At 46.0% G+C, this 22,803-nt stretch overlaps 1 protein-coding gene across 2 annotated transcripts in view; it reads right to left on the minus strand.

The window, feature by feature from the left end:
• Positions 1-22,803, minus strand: part of GALNT16 (polypeptide N-acetylgalactosaminyltransferase 16) — an 81,284-nt gene that overhangs the window by 30,623 nt on the left and 27,858 nt on the right. For both annotated transcript variants that reach the window (XM_076344805.1, XM_076344804.1), the window contains exons 2-4: positions 10,692-10,867; positions 7,617-7,715; positions 926-993 (exon numbers count right to left, since the gene is read on the minus strand). In XM_076344805.1, the coding sequence (XP_076200920.1) occupies positions 926-993; positions 7,617-7,715; positions 10,692-10,867 (343 nt within the window). The remainder of the gene's footprint in view (positions 1-925; positions 994-7,616; positions 7,716-10,691; positions 10,868-22,803) is intronic.

The raw sequence follows: 22,803 nt of genomic DNA on the forward strand, positions 1-22,803 counted from the left end.
ACAGCTCAGTCCTTATCACACTCTAAGGCCCTCAGAAAGTTAAATCCCTAATCTCAGCATCCACCTTTAAAATTTTTTTTTGGCCAAAGCTACATATGTATTTAGCTACAAAATCAAAAGAGCAATGCTTCCTTACCTCAGCAGGGCAAGGTGGGCATTCTCAGCTATCTGTAAAGTGTTCTGAAGGAGTAATTATAAATTATTATAAGCAGCACACAACTAGATTATCCTTGAATCTAGTGCACATCATGGGAGAAGCAAGAAGTCTTCTGTCCCCACCACCTCACCACTACTACACAAGAGCCAGGAGCAAGAGCAACTGTACAGATGGAAAGAGTCCATAGCCTCCAGTCTGCAGGTCTGGTGGGACTCATGCAGAAAACACTCCATCCCTGTGCCAAGCTGTAGGAGAAGGTATGGCGCTGCCCAAAGCAATAACCCTTCCACGGCCTCCCACAGGGACACCTGGGATCCCAGACACATGCAGGCAGGCAGACAGTCTCGCCCCAGTCTGCCTGCAGGACCCCAGGCAGGAATTTTCTGTAGGCGCCATTGCATCCTCTTGCTCTCTCTTGGTTTGTAATTACCCACTCTGCTCATGTACACCATTGCTACATACATCTCTGTGCTAAACAGCTCACAAAATGGTGCATAATGAAACTAGACAGAGATCTCTGGCAACCTGGCCAAAACTGCTAAGCTGACAGAAAGGGAAGACCTAATGGAAAGAAAAAAAGAAGCAGCAGCTCTGGCCTCTGCCATGCGTGGACATAAACTAAACACAGAAAAACTTCCTCCCTTTTCTTTATCTCTTGTGTACAGACAAGAGCGAATCTCTGTGAGGGAGGGGGACTGAACAGAGCAAACAAAAAGAGGGAAAACAGAAGGGAAGAAACAAGTGCAAGGGAAATAGGTCCATACTTACGATCTGAGCTGAAGTCATCTACCAGAATGATCTCCTGGATGAGGCTGGGAGGGGTGCGGTTCAGGACGCTGCAGGAACCCAGGGAGGAAAAAGACAATCTTTGTGAGCTGCCATAATAATGACAATGGTAGGACTGATACAAATCTGCTATGCTATGCATTACAGCAGAAATACCAAACTCCAGTAATGTGGAATAGGTAACCTTGTACCAGGGTTCATTGGCAGGAGCCAAACTGCAAGCAGGAATATTGCAGAGAGCTATGGCATCTCAGCCAGACCTTACAAGGACCCACAGCCAGGAAGCTGCCGGACTTGCCTGGGGGCAGCTAGCAAAGGATGCTGCCCCTGCCCTGAGGCAGCCAGAAAGCCGTTCCCACCTGCCAGGCTCTGGGCAAAGCTCATCACTGCCGGGGAGCGGAAAGAGAGCTGCCACCTTCCCCAGCAAGGAGCTCTGTATCAATGCCACAGATGAGGCCTGCTGGGGCTTTCTCACCAATTCCCTTCTTTGGGAGAAAGGCAATTTTCTTTGGCAATATTCTGGATTTGGGTTTTTTTTTCCTCTTTTGCTTGTTACTTGTCTGTCTTTCAAACCAGCCCCCACACTTGCTGAGAGCACCCCCCTTTCCTCAGGCTGGTCACACCATACCCCACAATACCCTCGGGACTGCAGTGGGTTTGCATCTGCAGGACACAGGGACTTTCACGCACAAGGAGGGGGGATAAAAGCTTCTGCCCTCCTCAGAGGTTGATGCACCCTGGCACCCTGGAGTCAGAGCAATCTGATTCTGACCTCTTTGTCCCTCTCATTTGTTTAAGATGCTTGAACTAATTTTCCATGACCTTCTTCAAGTCCGTCCCCTGGCTCTACTACAACCACACAGCATATTCCCCCTTTGAGCCTCCTTCTCCAACGCCTCTATGCACAGGCAGGTCCTCATTGCCTTCAACAAGATTGCTCAGTCGCATTTAGTCACCCCAGTGATGAGGACAGCTATGCAAACTGTAATATTAAAAACCAGAGGTAAACACTGTCCTCTTGGTTCTAGCAACCCGTCTCATTTCAGTGGCACCCGCTCTTCTGATTTTGAGCAATTCTGCAGAAAGGCTTTTTTTTCTTTTTTTTTTTTTTGGCTTTTTTGTTTTATACAGGAAATGGACAACAAGAGTAATCCCATATTCCCAGGAATGGAGCTGTAGAGAAATAAATTACCATCTTGCTAAGTAGCATCACTGATGGCTTTGCATACAGAGCCAAAGTTTCCTTAGTTTGGGAGAGTTTTCTGCTGTCTCACACAGCAAAATCCTGACTGCTCCGCTGCTCAGTATCACATCCCACTCTATTTCAGATTTATGCTGCTTCATATGTCTCTGAGAGTATTTGTATTTTGAGCTTATATGTCCCTAGATGACTGAGCTTGCATTTTTCAAAGCTGAATCTCATTTGCTTCTCTTGGCTCATATCTCTCTGGATCCTCTAGCATGGTGGGGTGGGAGGTGGGGGATGTTCCTCTTTGCATTTATAAGTGCAGCTTCTCCCAGCATAGCCATCATCTGCATATTTTACAGACAAGGTTGCCCTGTGCTGAAATTCTTGTCTGTGCAAACTCAATGCAAAACAATCAATCCAGACAGGCTGCATCCTGCAGCATAATGGCTGTAAAATGGTATTCTACACCTTCTCCCACTAGCCTGACTATTAGCAATGCTCACATTTTCTCCACAAGTTTCAGGTCTTCCAACTCAACATAACCAGGAAAAAAAAGCGAACACTTTGTTCCCTCTTCCTCACCTGTCCACTGATTCCCCAGTAGAGAGAAAACACTCCTCAAGGAGTTCACAGCTCATTGTTCAATGCCCAGTTCTGCTCTCAGCTGTGCAATAATTTGCTGTGGATCCTTGGGAAAGGTACTTAATCTTCTTTGCACTTTGTCTTGTCTGTCTTTTTAACAAGGAACACAGTAATCCTAGTATTTCCTTCCAATGAGGTGCAGAGACTGGCATGACAATCGATTACTTTTAGGCACAAAATGTATTATTAGGATTCCAAAATCCAAATGACAATTGCCTTTTACAGCAGAAACACAGACTGTTCTCCCCTCATCTCATGGATTCCTTACCTCCTTTGTCTTTTCTCACAGCTTCCTTCCAGTATCAGTGTCCTTACTCTGTCACTCTGTCTCATGACACCACATCAGCATTGCCAATGAGTTTCTCTCCTCTGCTGATCTGTCCATCCCTCATCGGCTCACAGATAATCTTGTTAATTCCAGATGTTAGCAGAGGAGCATCTCTTTTTTTTCTTTTGCTCTAAAATAATCTCCTCTTTTGCCATTATTTAAATTGTCATTGTAATAAGTTGCTGTACCAAATGCTCTAGCATTACAACAGCATCCTTTTAATCAGAATTTATACAAGTTCTCTGCATAGGCATCGAACCAGACAGCTGTTCAAGTCCATTGACTTAAAGCCTGACTATTCACCTTTACATTTGCACCAAAACCAAAGAGTACCTGCAATACTGACTGAAATCAGAAATAAAGAGAAAGAAAGGGACCAGAAAACAAAGCAGTTGATTTTCCCTCCTGCAGGAATGGTCACTGCAGCAGAAGTGATGGTATCGCTTAATGACTTATCAGGCACAGACATCAATCACACAAAATGCCTTTTGAGTGAAAGTTATTTCTGAAGGAGAACAGGATGCCAAGCAAGTAACTGGTTTGAGAGTGACAGCTATGTCCTGCCAAGGAAGAAATATTACCCAGGCAAGCAGCTCTTGACTGACACACATCTCCTACAGGACAGAGGATACCAGCAACGAGCCATTTGAACTGGCATGTTCACAGGTTCTGGCGGATAGCCCATTTCCCATTTTTTTTCCCCTAGTCCCCTTCTTAGTCTCTTGCTGGATATTTTTAACCAGTTGCCTCCCTCTACACTGAAAACAAACAAACAAACAAAATTTGTCTGAAGGACTCCCTGCCTGGGACCAGTAGGATTTGGGGCAGCATGGCCTATTGGTGTGCTGGCCTGGTCCCTCTGGCAGCTTGTAGGCTGGGCAGCAGGACCAGCTGCCTGTTGCCTTTGCCTAGGGCAGAGGAGGAAAATGGCTGGAGCCCACAGCAGCAGGCAGGTATGCAGCCCATGCTGCCTCTGGGGACCAGGAGGGACAAGTGACAGGGTGCTGGAGGGAAGAAGCTATTCCTCCCCACAGTCACTCCTCTGTTTCCCCCTCTCCCTCATACTGAAACATTTCTCCCATCCTCAAGTGGCAACAACAGCACATCGCTCCCGTTGCTTCCACCCAGCAGCAGAGATCCCAGGGGCAGCAGGGAGAGTTTGGCAGCTGCTGAGCTGCCAGAGGTACTTGTGCGAGTCCATGTGCGCACACAGGCAGGTGTGGTTAGCAAGAAGGGTCTGCAGATCAGGATCTGGCCCCTACAGCTGCCATGGTTAGATCACCCTGAAATAAACCGTAATGCAGGAGTCTCATCCCTGGGTCACTTCCCAAGACCTTTTGGTACCAGCATTGCCACTCAGCTGAGTTACCTTGCAGAGCTGTCAGGATAATAGTAAGACGGTATCTGGCTCAGAGGAGCGCATTTAGGCTCCCTCTAGTTTTATTTTAAGATTAGTTCAGTCCCAGTACCCTTTCCATACATTTCTTCCTAGAATTTCCCAAAGTTTTGCAGCTGATTTTTGAGTGCCCAAATTCAGGCACTCATCAGCCAGGCTTGCAAAGACCCCAGGTATGAAAGCTTCAACTGGTAGTACATATTCTACTCACCTCTAAAGATTGGGCCTCTAAAAAAGTTTTCGGCCATAGAAATTTTTGCTCTTAGTGCTGCTTATTTCCATCAGTTGTCGTCTTCCACCCCCACTTCTCTTATAGCATCCCCATAGTGTAATTATGATAACTAAACTTGGGAAGAGGCCCATAATAACAGTGTAATCATATTTAACTTTAACAGGTGCATCTCAAATGGTTAATTCTAATTATCTACATAATCCTGCTCTACCTGGCTTAAGAAAGCTCTTATGGATACAGAGATAATGACAGGCTGCAAGCCTGACTAGTCAGCAGCTAAGCAGGTCAGCAGCTAAGACCACCAAGAGACTGTGGTCCTCTGCAGACTCACAGCCAGGTCATAAACCAAACAGAACAGAACAGTCCTGTCCCTTTGATACTTGACATCCCAAAATGCTGCAAAGTAATTACATAGTATTTGGTGCACTGACTGCGTATGCGAATTGAGTGACAATTATACTTACAGCAGTAATTCAGCCTCGCACATTCAGATGCATTTTGCTGAAAGACAGGACTCTGAGGTTACAGAAGACGCCTTGAAGAGCACCGTGAAATCTTCAACTCCCTCTGTAACATCAGTGTTAACCTGCAAGTGGGACTCAGCCCCATGCCTCTTCTAACAGCACAGCCATGATCTGAGCTTTCACCTCTGTGTACATTGTCAAACCTCCCGTGCCTCAAAGACAAGGCTACTAGCCAATGCTTGGTTGTGTGACACTGAAAATACTGTAGAGCCCAAGAAGAATTCAGCCTTCGGGATCCCTCATCAGACAGGGATAAATCATGGACACTTCTGACATTTGATGTAAGCAAGGAGTAAATCAATCACATGGACTGGCTGTAAACCATCTGGCAATGAAGACTTCAGCTGTAGCCAGAGGTCTGGGAGGAAATGCCATCCACCCCACCATTCACAGCAGAGTGCAGCCAGTCCCTCACAACAGCAGTCCTGCAGTGGCAGCAGGGTTGCAGGGACCAGTCTGAACAGATGGGTCACCCATTTTTCAAGGTCTTTGCTGGGGGCTCTGGGTTGCAGGAGACCACATCTGAGAGACTGGTAATACCACATCTTGAGTGCTGCGTCCAGTTCTGGGCTTCCCAGGACAAGAAAAAGAGGGACATGCTGAAGCAGGTCCAATGAAGGACCACTAAGATAATTAAGGGAGTTGAGTTATAATTAAGTAAAAGTTGAGGTTGAAAGAGCTGGCGTTGTTTAGCCTTGAGAAGAGAGTGCACAGAGAGGTTGCAGAGTCTCCATCCTTGGAGATACTAAAAACTGACCAGGCACAGCCCTGAGCAACCTACTCTAGTTGACCTTGCTTTGAGCAAGCCTGGCCTGTTAGTGCATTGGCAACACTCATCTGCTCATTAGTACACATCACCTCCATAGGATCTGGATATCAATTTCTCTCTCTATGCTTTACTGCTGCTCTGAATGTCATCTTCTCTTCATTTTAACTATCATGGCATTTGGCTATTTGATTGGCTGCCTTGAGATTTTCTTAAGGATCCTACTACCACAGTTTCTGAGCATCTAACCATTTATTGTCTGACCTATGAGGTAATCGGCAGAAATCTCCTCCCGTTGCCCTAGCAGCACCATGGTTCAAAACAAATCTGCTCATATTCTGAACAGTGGCTCTGTAGAACTCATTTTATGGTTCAAATGAAAAGGAAATGATAGAGGTAAAAAGGCAAAATGTGTTAATGCAATATATGCATAATGCAATATATGCAATATATACAGGTCTCTGGAAACACAGTAGCACAAAACCTGGCAGACAGAAACCCAGCCTCCTAGCCATGAGGCCAACTTGAAAAAGCCTGTTATTTACTCACAAAGCACATTTCTCTAGGCCCACAGGATCTGACAGGAGAAGTGGTGATGATGAATAATGCATTCCTGTTAGCTAAACCTTCTACCTGGACAATTCACTCTTCCTTCAGCCTCCACAGGCTGTTTCTGGACCTGCTTGCAGGCTTCAGAAACCCTTTGAGAAATGACTTGATAAGTCAGAGAGGGCAGAGGGCATTTTTTGTGTGAAAACTAAAAAGAAAAGAGCCTCCCTGGGTTCTGTGGTGGTGATGGGGAAGGGAAGGAGCAGCTGGAACATTGCTTTGTGGTACAGATAATTGCATGCTCCTGTCTGCTTGGGATGCTGACAGGCACTATGCCACCTATTTACTTGGTTAGATTTGGCCACTCCTGATGATACTCAGATATGAGGAGACACTGGTACAAAATAGCAAGTGTCCTTCAAGTTCAGCAGGGTCTGTGTACAAAGCCCCAGGGAGGATCTGGTGGGCCATCAGGTTCAGCAACTGTTTACCAGCAAGTGAGTCTGAGCACCTGCTCAGATCGCAAGGGCTCAGTCTCCATGAGACTTCAAGTTCATCACCTTCTGCTTGGAAGACTGTGCCCCCTGCCCTCACTGAGCCAGCCCCAGCTCCTGTAACATGTGCTCTAGCAGGGGGCTGGCTGCTTATTCCTGCTTATGAAACACAGTCCCTCCCAAGCCCCTTCTCTCAGTTGCATCTAGCAGCCCACAGTGTGCCCTTTGGTCCCCCCTCACTCTTCCAAACTAAGCTCATACAGCCTGTTCCCACCTGTGGACACAGGCCCAGCAGCCCCTTTCCTGCTGCTAATGATTCCCCCTACGGGGGGCTATATAGCAGCTAACTGCAGATATGTTCTGTCTTTGAAGACATGCCCACACTGCCAATCCAAGCCCCTGACCTGTCCTAGTGGGCCGGCTCGAGGGCAGATCACAAGCACTTGGGGGACTGCAGCCACCCTGCTTGCCTAACCACTGGAAAATGCCTAACCCTCCACCAGTGCCCTTCCAGGCACCATTGTTTGGGCCCAGCACCCCTTGCTGAACTCACCTCTTCACCGTGCGGAGCAGGGTGGAGCGCGCCTCGTTGTGGAAGGTGATGATGAGGCTGGTAGCTGGCAAGTCTGTGTCATAGCGTACAGAAGTGCACCTGCAACACGGGAGAGCAGAATTGTAAGCCAAACATCACCCAGCAGCAGCCACTGCAGCAATGTACCTAGAATTTCTGAAGGAGAAGAGAATAATATGCTAAAACCAGAAACAGCACAGCTGAGCTGCAGCAAAGGAGGCCTCAGCAGCCCCTGCACCAAGGTTGGCAGAGCTTAAAAAGAACTGTGACTGTTGAAAGGCAAAGTTTTGAGGTTGTGATACCTAAACTCATGATGCTGCATGCTGAGGAGGGCACGTGGGTTTCATGGGGAACAAAGGTTCAACATCGTGGACTCTAGTCCCTGGATTCACCTGTGATTATGTAAAATCTTGTTTATTCATGCATAGGACATGCACATGCTAAGGATGCACGGAGCTGGTACACCCAGGCATCACTGTATAAAGCACTTTCAAATTCTTTGGATATTGGACTTTACAGAAAGGAAAACACTAGCTAGTGCTGTGATCTGCATCAGGGAGTTGCTGAGGTTCAACACTAATACCTCAGCTGGCAATGGAAAGCAATTCCTCCCACCTTCTCATCTGACTTTGTAATGTTAGGTACATCCATTCATTCTCATACTCAGAAGCAAAGATTAACTCAGGATCAGCTTGCACCAGGGCTGCTCATACCCTGTGGAGAACAAGGATTCTTGGAGGAGAACAACTCTCAGATGTGAATCCTGGATCCAATTCTGGCAGATACTAGGAATGGCAGGTTTGGGCTGATTTGCTCCTCCAGAGTGTCCACCTTCTTAACTTTCAGCCAGTGCCAAACAGCAGTCAGTCTGCACTAATTCCCTGCCACATGAAAAGCCCACACCTGAAATTGTGGCCTAGTGTTTTTAACAACTCAAGGCCACGCATAGACTGAACTCATCCTGGGAGGGAATACAATTCAGTTCTTACAGCCACTACTTGCACTTCCACATTTACTTACTATTCTTTTATGGCTATTACTAAACTGTTACTGTTTTTATCATCACATTCAATCCTACTGGTTTATGACTTTTTCATTGCAATATTTTATTAAGGGGACAGCAGCTTCTTACAGCAATTTTCAAACATATAAAGAAACCTTGATAAAGACTAAAGTGGAAAACCTGAGGCCAGACAGGAGACATACCACATTTATTATTGTTTCAAAATAAATCCATGATGTAATGCATATAAAATGTATTAAGGCATCAAGAAGTGAAAAAGCAGCAGAGATTGGTGTATGTGTTGTTTGGGGAAGTCTTCCCAAGATCTCAGCATTATTACAGCATCACAGAGCACAAGGACAAAGTTTGTGCTCGAAAGTTGGCCCTCTCTTTGCTTTGGATCAAAAAAACAGCTACATGCTAGGTCAGAAGGAGCTTGTAGGATGTGGAGTCAAGTATGCCCAAGCTCTGCTTGGGTGCCTGAAGAAAAAGTGATGTGTTAGTGACCTATGGACTCCCCAGTCCTTAAACAGAGAGCCAGGTCCATTTGTGACACAAGGATGGACTTTCCTCAAACCACATCTAACTTGTACCAGCTGAAATAAGTCCTCATCCTAAGTTGCCATCTCAGCAACCATTCCAATAATGCTACAAGACAAGGTACTCAAAACCAGCTTCCTCATTCCCAAACGGGCACCTCTGCAAAGGGAAGGAACATGGAAATAGGTTTATCTGCTCTGATTATACACTGCTTTGGACTCCCCATTGCTGAAGGGAACCCTTGCAAAGCTGGGGCTGAAACGGCCATACATTTCCAGGGAATCGCATATATGTTGTTCTTCAGATTGAAGTGCACAGATGAGGCTTTTCACAAAAAGCATGCTCTGCATGCTACCACAGACCAAAATAAACAATAATTCACCTTTGAAGTGAGCTATTTGTAGGCCAGAACATGACAGTAGATTAACAGAAAACAGCAATTCTGCATGGCTGGGAGACTTGTCAGTAACGCAGGACATGGCACCTCTGCCTCTGAGTCACTAGAAAGCCAATCCCAAGTACTATGCCAGGGAACAGGAGCACAAGACTTTCATCTCACAACCACAGTCCCAACTGCTTTCATTCACAAAGCACCCTGATGGCTGTCAGTGCTGGCAGGCTCACAGAGCTCCATGTCTTCTGACATCTCTTTCACAGTTTCGATCAAGTTAGATGCCTGGTTTCCCATTCCCAGCAGCTGTGAAGTGTTGCTTTGCAACCCTAGGTAGGGTCTAGGTTCCAGCCCAAATAGACAAGCATTTCAGACATGGTTAGGTTGCTTCTATTTTTTCTCCTTTGAAGTAGGCTGTTTTACACTATCCTATTACTATCAAACCTACAGTTTTCAAGGTACAACATTATCTTTTTGTTCTCCAGAAACTACAAAATAGTTACCTGAGCACTATTAGCAATTTAAAGATTAATTTAGTCAGCAGAATAAATTGACCCCCAGAGAAACAAGGACAGAATGATAAGCACTTTGCAAGCCATGAAATATTCACTGTATTCACACTTTAGTTTCATCCCCACCCCAGGAGCCTTCATCCAAACCGTAATGCTCAGGCTGGAGAGAAGGCACCAAACCAGCTTCAGACAGCCAGGGCACAGCAGGTGAGGAACACCAGAGTAAAGCAAGGCTGCAACAATGGTGTACCTTACGGCCAGGACAGAGGGTTGCTGAGAGAAGCCATGAGTGTGAGGGGAGTTGTGCAAAAAACAACTGTCAGATGAGCTATTTGAGCTGCAATGGAGGGGCTGTGCTGAAACAACAAGATGGTGCTTGGACCTGGGAGAAGAGATGCTAGAAAAGCAACAAACTGGGGCTGAATTAGTCAAGGGTCTCTGCACATATGAGACATTTCCAGATTAACCATGAAATACAGTGAAGTAACAGACCGACGCTGGCAAAGAAAAACCCAAACCATCCTTTGCCAACATTGCAGAACAATACAGGAGGGCAGTGGGCTCCCCACACCAAGCAGCAGCCATGGCTTGGAGCAAGGGCTGCACGGTACCTGTAGTGCCTGGTGTCCCGAATGGGCCGATCGCTGCTGAGTTTGTCACTCTCTAGCTGATTAAAAGCATGCTGGCGGTAGGGGTCTTCTCCGGCCTTCAGCAGCTTTGAGGACAAGTAAGCCTTTTCGTCAAAACCCCTCCGGCTGTTCTTCTCTCCTTGGGGAGCCCTTGTCATCTAGAGCAGAGACAAGCATCAGAGCATCAGGGAGAGCAGCTGACTCATGTTTAGACACAGGTAATAAGTTCAGACACGCGTATGTTTAGGCAGGTTGTTTGTCACACATCTGGAAGTGGCTCAGGTATGGGGGAAGGCAGGACAGGCAAGAGCTTGGAAAGGAAAGCAGGAAACCCTCACAGATATGGTGTTATAATTGCCTTCTCTGAGGAAAATTGCAGGCCTCGCTATCCTTACCAACTGAGCTTGGGATGAAAGCTGTTGTTCCTGATAGCACAGGCAGAGCCGAATTCCCTTTAGCACTTGTTACGCAGAACATGCAAGACTGCAGGCATTTGGAAACCCTTCCAGGCAATGCAGGTTTGAAAGCAGCCTCCAGCCAATGTGGCTGAAACACAGTATTTTGAGGAAAAACAGTTTCAGCCTTTCGGCAATCGCTATTGCATACAAACACAGAGGCAGCTGATTTAACAGGTTGCCTGCTGTGCCCTGCCCAGCTTTGCCCAGTCTCACAGAAGTCCGTGATAAAGTTGGAAGCTGCATGTGACTGTTCCCAGTCCCACACAAGAGCTAAAACACCTGGACCATCCTTCTCCTCTCCTAATTTTCCTCTAGCTTTCTTAGGCCACAGAGTCAGTGCAATGCCAGCACCTGAAGACCATTCACTAGGGCCACTGGGAGGGAGGACAGGCACAGTTCTAGCCCATGCTGAACTCTTAGATATGAGATTTTGGTTGGAAACAACCTAGAAACTGTAAAATATCAGCTTATAAAGCAATCAGGATTGTTTATACAATAAAAGTTTAACAAATTGTCTGTGGTAGCCATTTGCTAGACCAGATCATGAAGAAGCCATAAAAAGCTCCCAGCCTTGTACGAAGGAGTGCTGGAGCTCCCTAAAACCGCTGGAAAAGGCAGATTCTGGCACATCCACATCTCATCCAAAGCGCTGGACAATCCCCAGATCTTGAGATCCTTCTCTGTAAAATAGTTTGGATACCCTCTAATACTAGGCTTGATCACATTTCTCCCTCTGCTATAAGGCTCCTTTTAGGAGTTTTAGGGGGCAAGAGACCATGGACTGGTCCCCAATATCGCACAGTGTTTTGGTTAAGCCATCTAAATGGGTCGGGAAACATGAGACACAGCACCGCGGCAAATTCCTGAAGCAGGAGAGCACTTAGAAGAACAAACATCTCTGCACCTTTCTCTGAGAAGGGCTACCCTGCAGTGCAGACAGCCCTAAGAGAACCAGACAGTTGGGTAAGACGATGGCAAATGAAATTCAGCATAGACAACTGCAAGTTAATGAACATTAGAAGAAACAAATTGAATTACTCATGCACATTGATGGATTTCAAACGAACCGTGACCACTCGGGTTACGGATCTGAGTGTCCCTGTGGACAGCTCAATGAAATCCTGCACTTGGCCTGCCAAGATGGGAAATACAGCAAATCGAGTGCACTGCGAACAGGACAGAAACCATCGTGAACACTGTTATACGAAATCAGTGACAGCTCAGCAGCCGTGGCCAGAGTGCAAGTTTTGTCAACCTGGTCTCTGGAAGGAAGCTACTGGAGGATGAAGAGAAATTAAAGGTTAGGACTACTAAATTTGGAGAGAAGTTGAAGGAAGTGAGAAAAAAACTGAAGGACGGTAAAATTATGCCAAATACAGCCAAGGTCAGCCCGATGCTCAGATTTCTCTTTCTTACCATACAAAAACGAGGGAAATGTCTTCTCACAGGAAAAAAAAAGTGCTGCTATTTACCACACAAAGAAACTTATTCAACCACTGCACAACCAAGCTGCTGCCCATGGATTTACCCTAATGCAGCACTCGCATAGGCACACTTCGGCAGATGTCTGCCTCCATTCCGCCCCTCCAGGCAGCGAGCGCCCTGCCCTGCCACCCCTCCGTGAGGGATGCCATCATCCCCCTGCTGACCCTCGCAGCATCCGCCGCCACAGCACCGGCTGGGCTTGTCACTGGGTTAGGGCAACAGCTCAGTTATCTGTACGGCTGATTTCACAGCCTGCTGCCTAGACTCTCCCTTGAAATCATATTTTCAGTGCGATGAGAAAAACAATTACTTTCATACCTCTAAAAATTGAAATGTTTTCCTCCTTTAATTCATACTAGGAGTTTTGTCAAACTTAGCTTCCATTTCTCTTTTTCCTCTTGCCCTAGAAAACAATACTGATTTGTAGCAAAAGCCCAGCTTATCACATGCCTTTAAATATTTTGTGGTCACTTGCTTGCCCTTTGCTACTTATCTCTGTCTCCCCAAGCCCTGGAAAAGCAACAGCTCGTTTTGGTTTATGTTGCCAGCAACGTCTTGCAAAACGCTGGAAGTGGCAACAAGTCTTCAGGAGCCATTTTGTCAGGGCACCGTGAGGGCCGGGGGCTCCCCATGGCGAGGCTCAGGGCAGGGCCTGGCAGCCAGGGATCATCCCATGCCCCAGACAGGAGTGGGGCAGCCAGGGGGCACCGGGACAGCAGGAGCCCTGGGCATCGGGCATCTCTCTGGGGACGGGCTAGGCCGTGGGCCCACCTTGGCAGGGCCCATGGCCGGGCAGAGCAGGGCTGTGGGGAGCTGGAGACTGGCCCTGCCGCAGTGTCGCTGGGGCAGGGGCTGACAGCCCCTGGGGTCCTGGGTCATAGGCAGGGTGGAGGGAGCCCCGGGGAGCTGACATGGGGTCCTGGGCCATGGGCAGGGTCGGGGGAGCTCCGGGGAGTGGCCAGGGACAGGAAGGCCCATTAACATTTCTCATTTTTATTTCAGCCAGTATGTCTTTGTGCTCTCTTCAAACAGGGAAAAGGGAGTATTCAGGGGATGATAGCTCAGAGGGCCTAGCTTCAGCTTCCAGAAAGACAGCTAATCAACATTGTCCTGGTTTCGGCAGGGATAGAGTTAATTTTCTTCCTAGTAGCTGGTACAGTGCTGTGTTTTGGATTTAGTATGAGAATAATGTTGATAACACACCGATGTTTTAGTTGTTGCTAGGTAGTGCTTACACTAGTCAAGGACTTTTCAGCTTCCCATGCTCTGCCGACTGAGAAGGCTGGAGGTGCACAAGAAGCTGGGAGGGGGCACAGCCAGGACAGCTGACCCAAACTGGCCAAAGGGACATTCCATACCATGTGACGTCATGTTCAGTACATAAACTGGAGGAAGAAGAAGGAAGGGGGGGACGTTCAGAGTGATGCCGTTTGTCTTCCCAAGTAACCGTTACGCGTGATGGAGCCCTGCTTTCCTGGGGGTGGCTGAACACCTGCCTGTCGATGGGAAGGAGTGAATGAATTCCTTGTTTTGCTTTGCTTGTGTGCACGGCTTTTGCTTTGCCTGTTAAACTGTCTTTATCTCACCCCATGAGTTTTCTCACTTTTACTCTTCTGATTCTCTCCCCCATCCCACCGGTGGGGAGTAAGCGAGCGGCTGTGTGGTGGATATTGAGACAGAGTATGTATGTTTGTCAAATCCATAGGAAATTCAGCAAAAATGTCAGACACATTGGGGAGCAGAATTAGAATTCAAAATTATCTCAACACATGGAAAAAAAAATGTCTGAAAACAATAAATGCAATTCAATAAGGGCACCACAGACCTCTACAGTTCATCAGGTCTGTGCTAATACAAAACATGGCAGAAACAGCAAGGTAGAAGCTCCTCAGAAAAGCCCTAGATGTTACAGCTCATTACAAACCACACAACAGCAAAGTCAGATTAAGAGAAGAGAGCAAACACCATCCTGAGTGGAGCCCAGACAGCTATGAACAAGCCTGACAAAGCAAGTATAAAGCTTATCTTTAAGGACTGACTTGCTTGGATCTGACTTTATCAGATTATTTTCCTAGAATATAGATGTTTGACTACAGGACATTTATCACTTAATTCAAAACATACTTGACAGGAGCAGCACAGGTTCTCTATGAAATAAGTAGTCAGTCCCCTGCCAAACCCTCTGAGGAGGGCAGACTGACGTCCACCGCCTCTTTCCTCTCTTTTCACATTAACTTCTCTCACTTCAGGAGGAAGTCAATATAAACACATATGAGCTTTGGGTATATTAAAGGCACAGTATGTACAGCTGAGTGCAGAGTCAAGACTTTTACCACATCAACAGGACAGTTCATACCCGTAAGTTCTCTATGTAGTTACACACCCTGTATCGCCATGCTTGAGGCTGGAACTACAAGTGGGAGTTATGGGAGCAGAAGAGCACAGTTCCTTCTGACTGATGCTTTGTGATAGACCAAAAAAATTTGCTAGATGAAAACAGAAATAAAGATGAATAGGCACTGGAAATGTGAGTATCTAGACTAGGGATTAGCAAAGTAGTTTGCACAAATTAAGGTTTGTCCCAAACATTGCTGAGACCTCCAATGCAATTCACATACCAAAATTTCAGGAAATACTGTAAACCTTCTAATCTCATTTCACCATTTCTCATTTTCACATACGCTTTTCCCTTTCTGTGACAGAATGGACTGAGGAAGCAACAACTAACAATATCAATGGACTTCTGCTGTTGAAAGCACATTCTTATTTGTGTTTTGACATGGTTCAAGAGACCAGAAACTGCTTAAGTACTGAAATTAACTTCGTAAGCAAGGGATTAAGGGGAAGGAATTAACGCCATGCATATCTATGAAAACTTGAGAGCCTCATTTCTCGACTAGCACAGTGATATTCCTCTAGGCCTGATCACCTGTAAAATAGCAAGATCATAATACAGACAGTGCCACTCACCTCCATGCATTGTCACTGTCTGCCGCCAGACACAGGCATGTCAGCTCCAACATCGTGCAAATAGCCACTAAAACCAGAGCAGCTGGGTACTTCAGGGTCCCAAGGTATTTTTTTGTAACAGCAGGCTTGGCCAAATTGAAAAAGGATAACCATACTCCAGGGGTCATGAGGAATCATTTCTTAACTAGAGTAAGGTATGCAAAACTCTCAAAGGTAAGTGCAATTAATCATTTTACAGTTACTGTGAAATTAGCCCAACAGCAGTTTTATATGACAGGACGTATACTTTGCAGCTTTTGTCTATCTTTCTTACAAGTGTTTAGTGCTAGTACAACAAATGGAGCAGGGGGCTGCCATGCTTCTCTTTTGTTTTAAGCTCATTTTCATGATTGTGTCAGGTCTGTCAAATCCCAGGACAGAAAAGCATCAACCACAAAGCCATCCCCCGTGTCTCTCCCTGGAAGAACTAACTGACCAGGAAGGTCTAGCTGATGAATATGGACATAAAGCAAGCCAGGGAGTAACAACCTCACCAAACTTTCCTCCCACTTGAGGCCCCCCTTTGATTTATCCTGTTGCTGCAGCTTCACATACTGCCACTGCCATGATCCCCAACCCTGCCAGCACCTCCCTCCCACCAGCCCTGCAGGTCCAACCCCCCTCAGTAGAGGCTTCCCCTCTGAATTGGTTTAAAGCCTGCTTCAACCCATTGGGTTGAGATACAGCCTTGCTGTCTGAGCAAATCCTCTTCCCTCAGAGCAAAGTCCAGGACCGAGTCACCTCTGTAAACCACAGTGGACCTGCTGGGGCCCACACAGTGTGAAATTTTTCTTCGTGGGCTCACTCCACTTGCTCCATACACTGTCCCAGTGACCTGAAGACAAGCCCGAGAGAGGACAGGACAGCACAGCACCACCACCAGCAATCAGATGCTGGGAGCACAGTAGTGCTTGGGAATGCTACAGAGACAGGTGCTGCTCAGCTCTGTAACCCATATGCTGGCACATGGATCGGCTATGAATGGCACAGAGCACAGACGGGGAGGACGGAGAGCTGCAGCACTCCCAGGAAATTCCCAGGAGATCCTGCTTGCCCAGGGAACAAGCTACTCTTGATGGGCTGAACCTGCAAGATATCGTCTCTTGAATGCATGTTGCCAAGAGCATTTGTTTTAGAGGGTGTGTTGCATTTCCAGTTGGGTTTAGGAATCCCAGTGTGCACATGGCTCTTGTTATGTCTCATGAAATAGTCCATATACTTCTCTGAAAAATTCCTCAAAAGACTTTAAGAGAAAAGGCTGTGCCTGACAGCACAGGCCCTATTTTATTCATGCTTTGTTAATTGTGTAAAGCATTTTAAATGTGGTTTAGGAACCATACTCTTATGGAACTTCTGTTATGAAACGTTAATAAAAATTATCACAGTTAAATAGAACCATCTCTGTTCTTTGAGAAGTGCAAGTGCTGACAGAGGAGCTCAGAGACCGATTTGAATGTTTTGTTTGTAGCTTGCACAAACTGGAGTAACAGAATGGAAGCAGTAAAGCAACTTGAATTGATCAGCTCTCACACCAACTAATTGGTCACAAGAGATTTTCTACTGCCATCAACACTGGACAATCTTGAGGCCTGCTGCCAGTTCCAAATTGGGCTTGAGACACCAGTGGTGTGCCCCCAGCAGAGGCTATTTTCAATGCCCTCTGAGCAGAGGCCACGGTTCCCAGCTCACAGGGTTTCTCCAGGCCATGTGACAGAGTTGTAGTCACCAAGGGATGGTGGGAGTGAGAAGCGGGGAAAGTCTGCTGGGGCTTGCTTTCCAGCACCGCTGCTTGCCCAAGGTGCCATTCCACCTCCCTATTCTTTTCCACTGTCTCCTGGCATTTATTGCCTTCTGTGCATGCAGAGGCAATTCTCTGCCAGCTCTGCAAGACTGCATCTCTGCTCTCTTCTGTTTTAGACCTGAGAAACCCTTTCTCTCCATCCCTGCCTCATGGCTAGGAAGTCATGGGATTCCACCAAACATTTTCTATTTTGTTCTTCTCTTCTTCCCTCATAGTTTTGCCAGACATTGAGCTGTTGACAAGGAAAGTGTCCTCAAGCATCTGGCCTGAAAAGGTGGAAATCCTGTATAAGGCAAGAAAGGAGAAGCAATCATTTTTCTGTGTTTGGTTGCCACAGCAATGTTCTCCCCACATCCATCAATTTTTAGATGCTACTTTCAGAGCCTCCTCCAAGAAACAGAGAAGATGGCAGTGTTTTCCATGTTATTGCCTACAGCCTGGATGAGGTGAACATCACACTCTCCGATGATGTCTGTCACAAGCAGACATGGGTTGCTAGTCTGAAGAGTTTAGAAACAGGATGTTGCTGACTTACAGGTCACAGCAGTGTGTCGATAAACAAGGCCTGGCCACTACCTTTCAAGCAGACTTGCCATGGTTTGACAAGCTGGTCTTTTGGGCAGTTTTGGGGAAGAAAGTAGGCAACGCAATAAAGGAAAACAGTGTGTGGGAAGTTTATAGGGGGAGCAGCAAAAAAACCCCAAGAGCAATTAAGTTACTACCTCTGTCTATCACAAGCAGTGGTTCTCTGATAGCTTTACACACAACTACCCTCATCCAACTTCTCAGCATATGGAAAGGTGGTGTCTGTCCTACCATGGTCCCAACTCCTTGCTTTCATGTCTAAGAACTCACAGTCTTGCTTCCGAGGCAGCCATGTGGCCTCTGGGTAACGATCCTACTTAGCCATCCCTTTTAGGGACTCTGGAGAAGCATCCTTCTTGTGATATTTCATCCTGATCCTGCATGTCCTTGTCTACAGAAGGGAGGGATGCTTCCAGGAAGCACATCTGGATCACTTTGCCCAGGTCCCAAAGGTATACAAAGCAGCATGGGTTGACCACTGGAGAACAGCCAAAAGTAACACACAGTGCACAAGCGCCAGCACTACAGCACACATCAGTCTCATTCATTTTGCAGACAGCAGCCCTAAAGAGTGCAGGGTACTCGCTGCCGTGCCGGTTTATATGAGCTCAGCATCATACTGCATGCAAACAAGTCACTTTCACATGCAGTGACTGGCTTCAGCACGAATTAACCCCTCTCTGCCCCCATGTAGATTAGCAGACCATGGATAAATCATGCCAACTTGGATTTCCCTCTGAATGCAGTCCGGATGTATATTCATTGTAGAATGATAACCTGAGAAGCTGGAATTTATTATACAACCTCACTGTGACAGGTGCACAATACTATCAGTTATCATGCTTTACTGCTGGCCAAGACAGATACAGCTTACATAGATATAACATACAGTAGGAGATGACTTCTATAAAGTATGTCCATCTCTGACCCAGATATGTAATCCTGAATAGACCTTGAGCAGTTAGCAAGGGCTGGATCCTGCAAAGTTTTCTGGCCCGACTGCCCAGAGGCAGGAAGGAGGAACTGCCCATAACGGCCCATAATTGGAGGGAGGGGACATGATGCCGTGAGGCATCCTTCTAGTCTTTTGTTTTTAGGAGTGTTGAAGAAAGCAAAGCAGGGGAAGCCAAAAGGGCTTCAATGATAGATGCCCGAGGGCACTCTTTTCCAAACAGCTCTGAGGAAATGAGGCTGCTCAGAACTGTAGAAATCCAGACCCCAGATGAGGTGAAGCAGTTAGTGCCAAGGCCTATTTCTTCCCTCAGTTTGAAGTCTAATGCACACAGATGTCCTTTATGCAAAATTGAAAAATTATATTACAATTTTTGTTTTTAATATATTTATGACAGTCACATATATTGATTTTGTATAAACACCCACATGTCCAGACACACATACATCTGGCTTCTATGTTCATTTGATCTTCATCTCATTCCCTGGAGTAAAGCCATTTTTTCCCTATTTGGCAAATTTTGTTATGACATGAACACTGCCATTTTTGCTCATAGAAACCTTTATGCTTTTATATTTCTCTCCAGGAGAAAAACAATGTGGAGAAAACACTGCAAAATAATGAGTGGATGGTCTTCAAAATTACTGAGTACCAGCATGAGAGAGGTGTGAGGTCTGTGGGGTTATTTTTCCCTGAAACACCACTTGTTTTCCAAGCACACCTCTCTCTATCTGTAAGTATCCACGACAACATCTGCTGTCAGGGAGAAGACAGACATGACAGCACACTCTTTGAATACCTGAGGGACTAGGCAGTTCATGCTGGCATCCTCACCAAAACAGCAGCATTGTCAGAAAGAAATCTCAATGGGTAGCTGAGGACACAGTGCCTCTGGGAATGAAGGTTTTGAACAGAGACATGACTGTCACATGGACACGAAGCTGTCTGCATTCAGACATGTTTAGTATCATATAGCAAACCTCCTTAGCAAAAGCCATCTAGGTTACTTACCATATATAGGAATACTGCTCTGCTAAAGGTTATACACACACAGTTTATAAAAGTGTGTTTTGAGGTCCTTCAGAGTAAAAAAGGCACTACAGGAAGCTGCATTTTTTCTTTTGGAAAAATATCTGGGTCTTTGTAGACATTTAAACATGTAAGGAATGTCCCTGGTTTCCATATGATTTTGAATTATTAAAACAAAGAAGAGAAAGGAACAATGGTTTGTTATTTGTCTTCTAAGTGTTAGATGCTCAGTGGCCATTTAGCCATTACCCGAACCCTGATTTATATCTGTATCATGACAGACTGACATATAGCATTCTGTATCAAGACAGATGATGCCCTCACGATTACCTGGTAGCACCTATGAAGTCAATAAGACAGTTCAAATGAGGGTGAGCTAGATCTTCATTAAACATATCAGTCACATAAATTGTGTCTCTCTATGCCCACTCCCCCACCACCTATGCTGTCTGCACAGACACGCCGTGTGTATGTGCCTCCTGTGCTGATGTACTAATCTATTCCCTTTGAACTCAAGTGACCTACATTCAGCCTTTTCCTCCCAGTGAATCACAACTGTCTAGAGTGACAGATGCCGCCACAGATATTTTCACAGAGAAGGAAAAAGCAACTTTAGACCTCATAAGCTGCTACCATAGTCAGCAGTGAACTAGTTACCTAAGAGATGAGCAGAGGTCACCTAGCACTGGGGGCGGGCACTACTCACCCAAAGCATTAAAATATTTAATTACATTAAGCTTGGGGCTCCTTTTCTTTGCCTTCAAGATCACGCTTGTAAGGGCTTTTTGCTAAGGCTAGAGAAAGGAAGTTGAAGTACCTTTTTAATAATTCATCCTCAAGAGTTAGAGCTTTAACAGAGATTAGAAGATTAAGAATAAAATAGTGTGGTTTTGCAACTAGCCAACATTCACACTCCACAGAAATACTGTGCACATGCACAGCTGTGCCAGGAAGACAAGGGGACATTTCACGCCCCCACCAGGGACAAACCCAGCCCCGTAGCAGGAGGTGGGAATTTCTCCCCATCTTCCAGCAAAAAAGATCTTTCCCTAACATGTTTTTGTTAGTGGGTCTTGCTCAGTCATGATTTTGAACATTATCCAATTCCACACCAACTCTCTCCTCCCATGTTAAATCAATCACCAGATAGATCCTGTTACAGCCTCTCACAGATAGCTGCACCACACAGGTGGGAAGCACAGCACATCCTGCAGACCAAGCCAGGTGGCAGACTGACCTCAGGGAGCCACACTCCTGCCTTTGTGCCAGCTAGGGTACCATGCTGTTCCTGGAGGCTGGCCCACAGCCCCAGTGCCTGCACAGAGCTTGTCTTCCTAGGAAATAACACCTGGGTAGGACACGACCTTGACGAGTCAGCTAATTTACCATGATGATCCACGCAGCTCTTCCTCACATTAGCTTTTGAACATCGCTCAGAAAGGCTCCTGGCAGGACCCGTTGGTTGGGAGTTAGCCAGGCCTAATATGAAAATGCAACTTGTCTGTAAACCAACAACCAAACTGGCGTTTAACAGAGTGACTTAAGGTAACTCCTCATGCCCCTGTTGAATCATGACCTGGTTTCTTAGAGAAGTTCAAGAACGACCTTCAGCTCACAATGCAGACTTGTATTTTGGAGGTTCAAAGCCATGAGATCTATCCCCAGGGACTGTACTGGTATTCTTTCTGTAGTGACAATAGTGGTGGTGCATACGCATCCATGATTTATTACAAAAATGAGTCCTTCTGCACAAGACCTTGTTCACTCAGATATGTTCTCTGCCGTGCATTCTGCCCTACAGTATGCAACATTGTCTTCTAGTAGTGGAAAAACTCATTGTCTATTTGTCAGTGAAGATTTGAGAATATCAGGCCGTTGGCATTTTGTTTAGGAGCCAAATTATATTCCGTTTTAATTGATTAATTTTTCAGTTACTGCATTGCTCCAGTTCCAGGACTCAGCAATCAATTTGAACTGACAAGATGCTCAGAGCCGCGCTCTGCTCCTGCTTGGGTCTCCATTTGCAAAGGCATTAAATTCACCTCCCCAATAGCAAATTTAATCAAGGATGGTGCATACCAATGAAGCATCATGAAATGGGCTCATATATGCCTGTCAAATACGAAAAAACCCTGTGTTACGCTATGCAGGCCTCTGTCATTCTAGACTTCAATCACATTATTAATAGAGGCCTCCTCAACAGCCTCTCTGCTCTGCCATTTAATCACTGTCAACCAAGAAAGAGCTGGGCATGTAAGGAAGAGCAGAGCCACTGAAGCAGGCATCACAAAAATGCACGCATCTGACAGTCTGGAAATACACTCAGGACAGGTATGGCCAAAACCACTGCTCGCGGCAACACAGCTCTCCCCATGCACAAAGCAACACGGTCCCTCACACAGCCACTCGTCTCATTCTGCAGGTGCAAACTGCAACAAAATAAAGTCAATGATTACAATGACCAGCAAGGATCTTTAAAATCCATTACTCTGTCAATCCCCACCCAATACAAAGGGCAGCCATCATCTGACTCCGCACATACAGTGCTCACAGTTCTGTTGTGAGTCACTTACTGTAAGATCATCTTGTAAAGATGCACCTCCTGGGTTATGTTGTTAGGAGAACTCACAGCTTTTCTTTTGAAAGGATAATTTTGTGCCTTCGTAGTTGCAGAAGAGAAAAAGGTGGATATGTAGAAATTCAAAACCCAGAAGGTGAAGATAACGAACACAAAACTTGATTTTCAAATCAAGTAATAGTTGAATGTTTGTGGTC

The sequence above is a fragment of the Aptenodytes patagonicus genome, chromosome 7 (genome assembly GCF_965638725.1).
Source record: "Aptenodytes patagonicus chromosome 7, bAptPat1.pri.cur, whole genome shotgun sequence".
NCBI classification, from domain to species: Eukaryota; Metazoa; Chordata; class Aves; order Sphenisciformes; family Spheniscidae; genus Aptenodytes; species Aptenodytes patagonicus.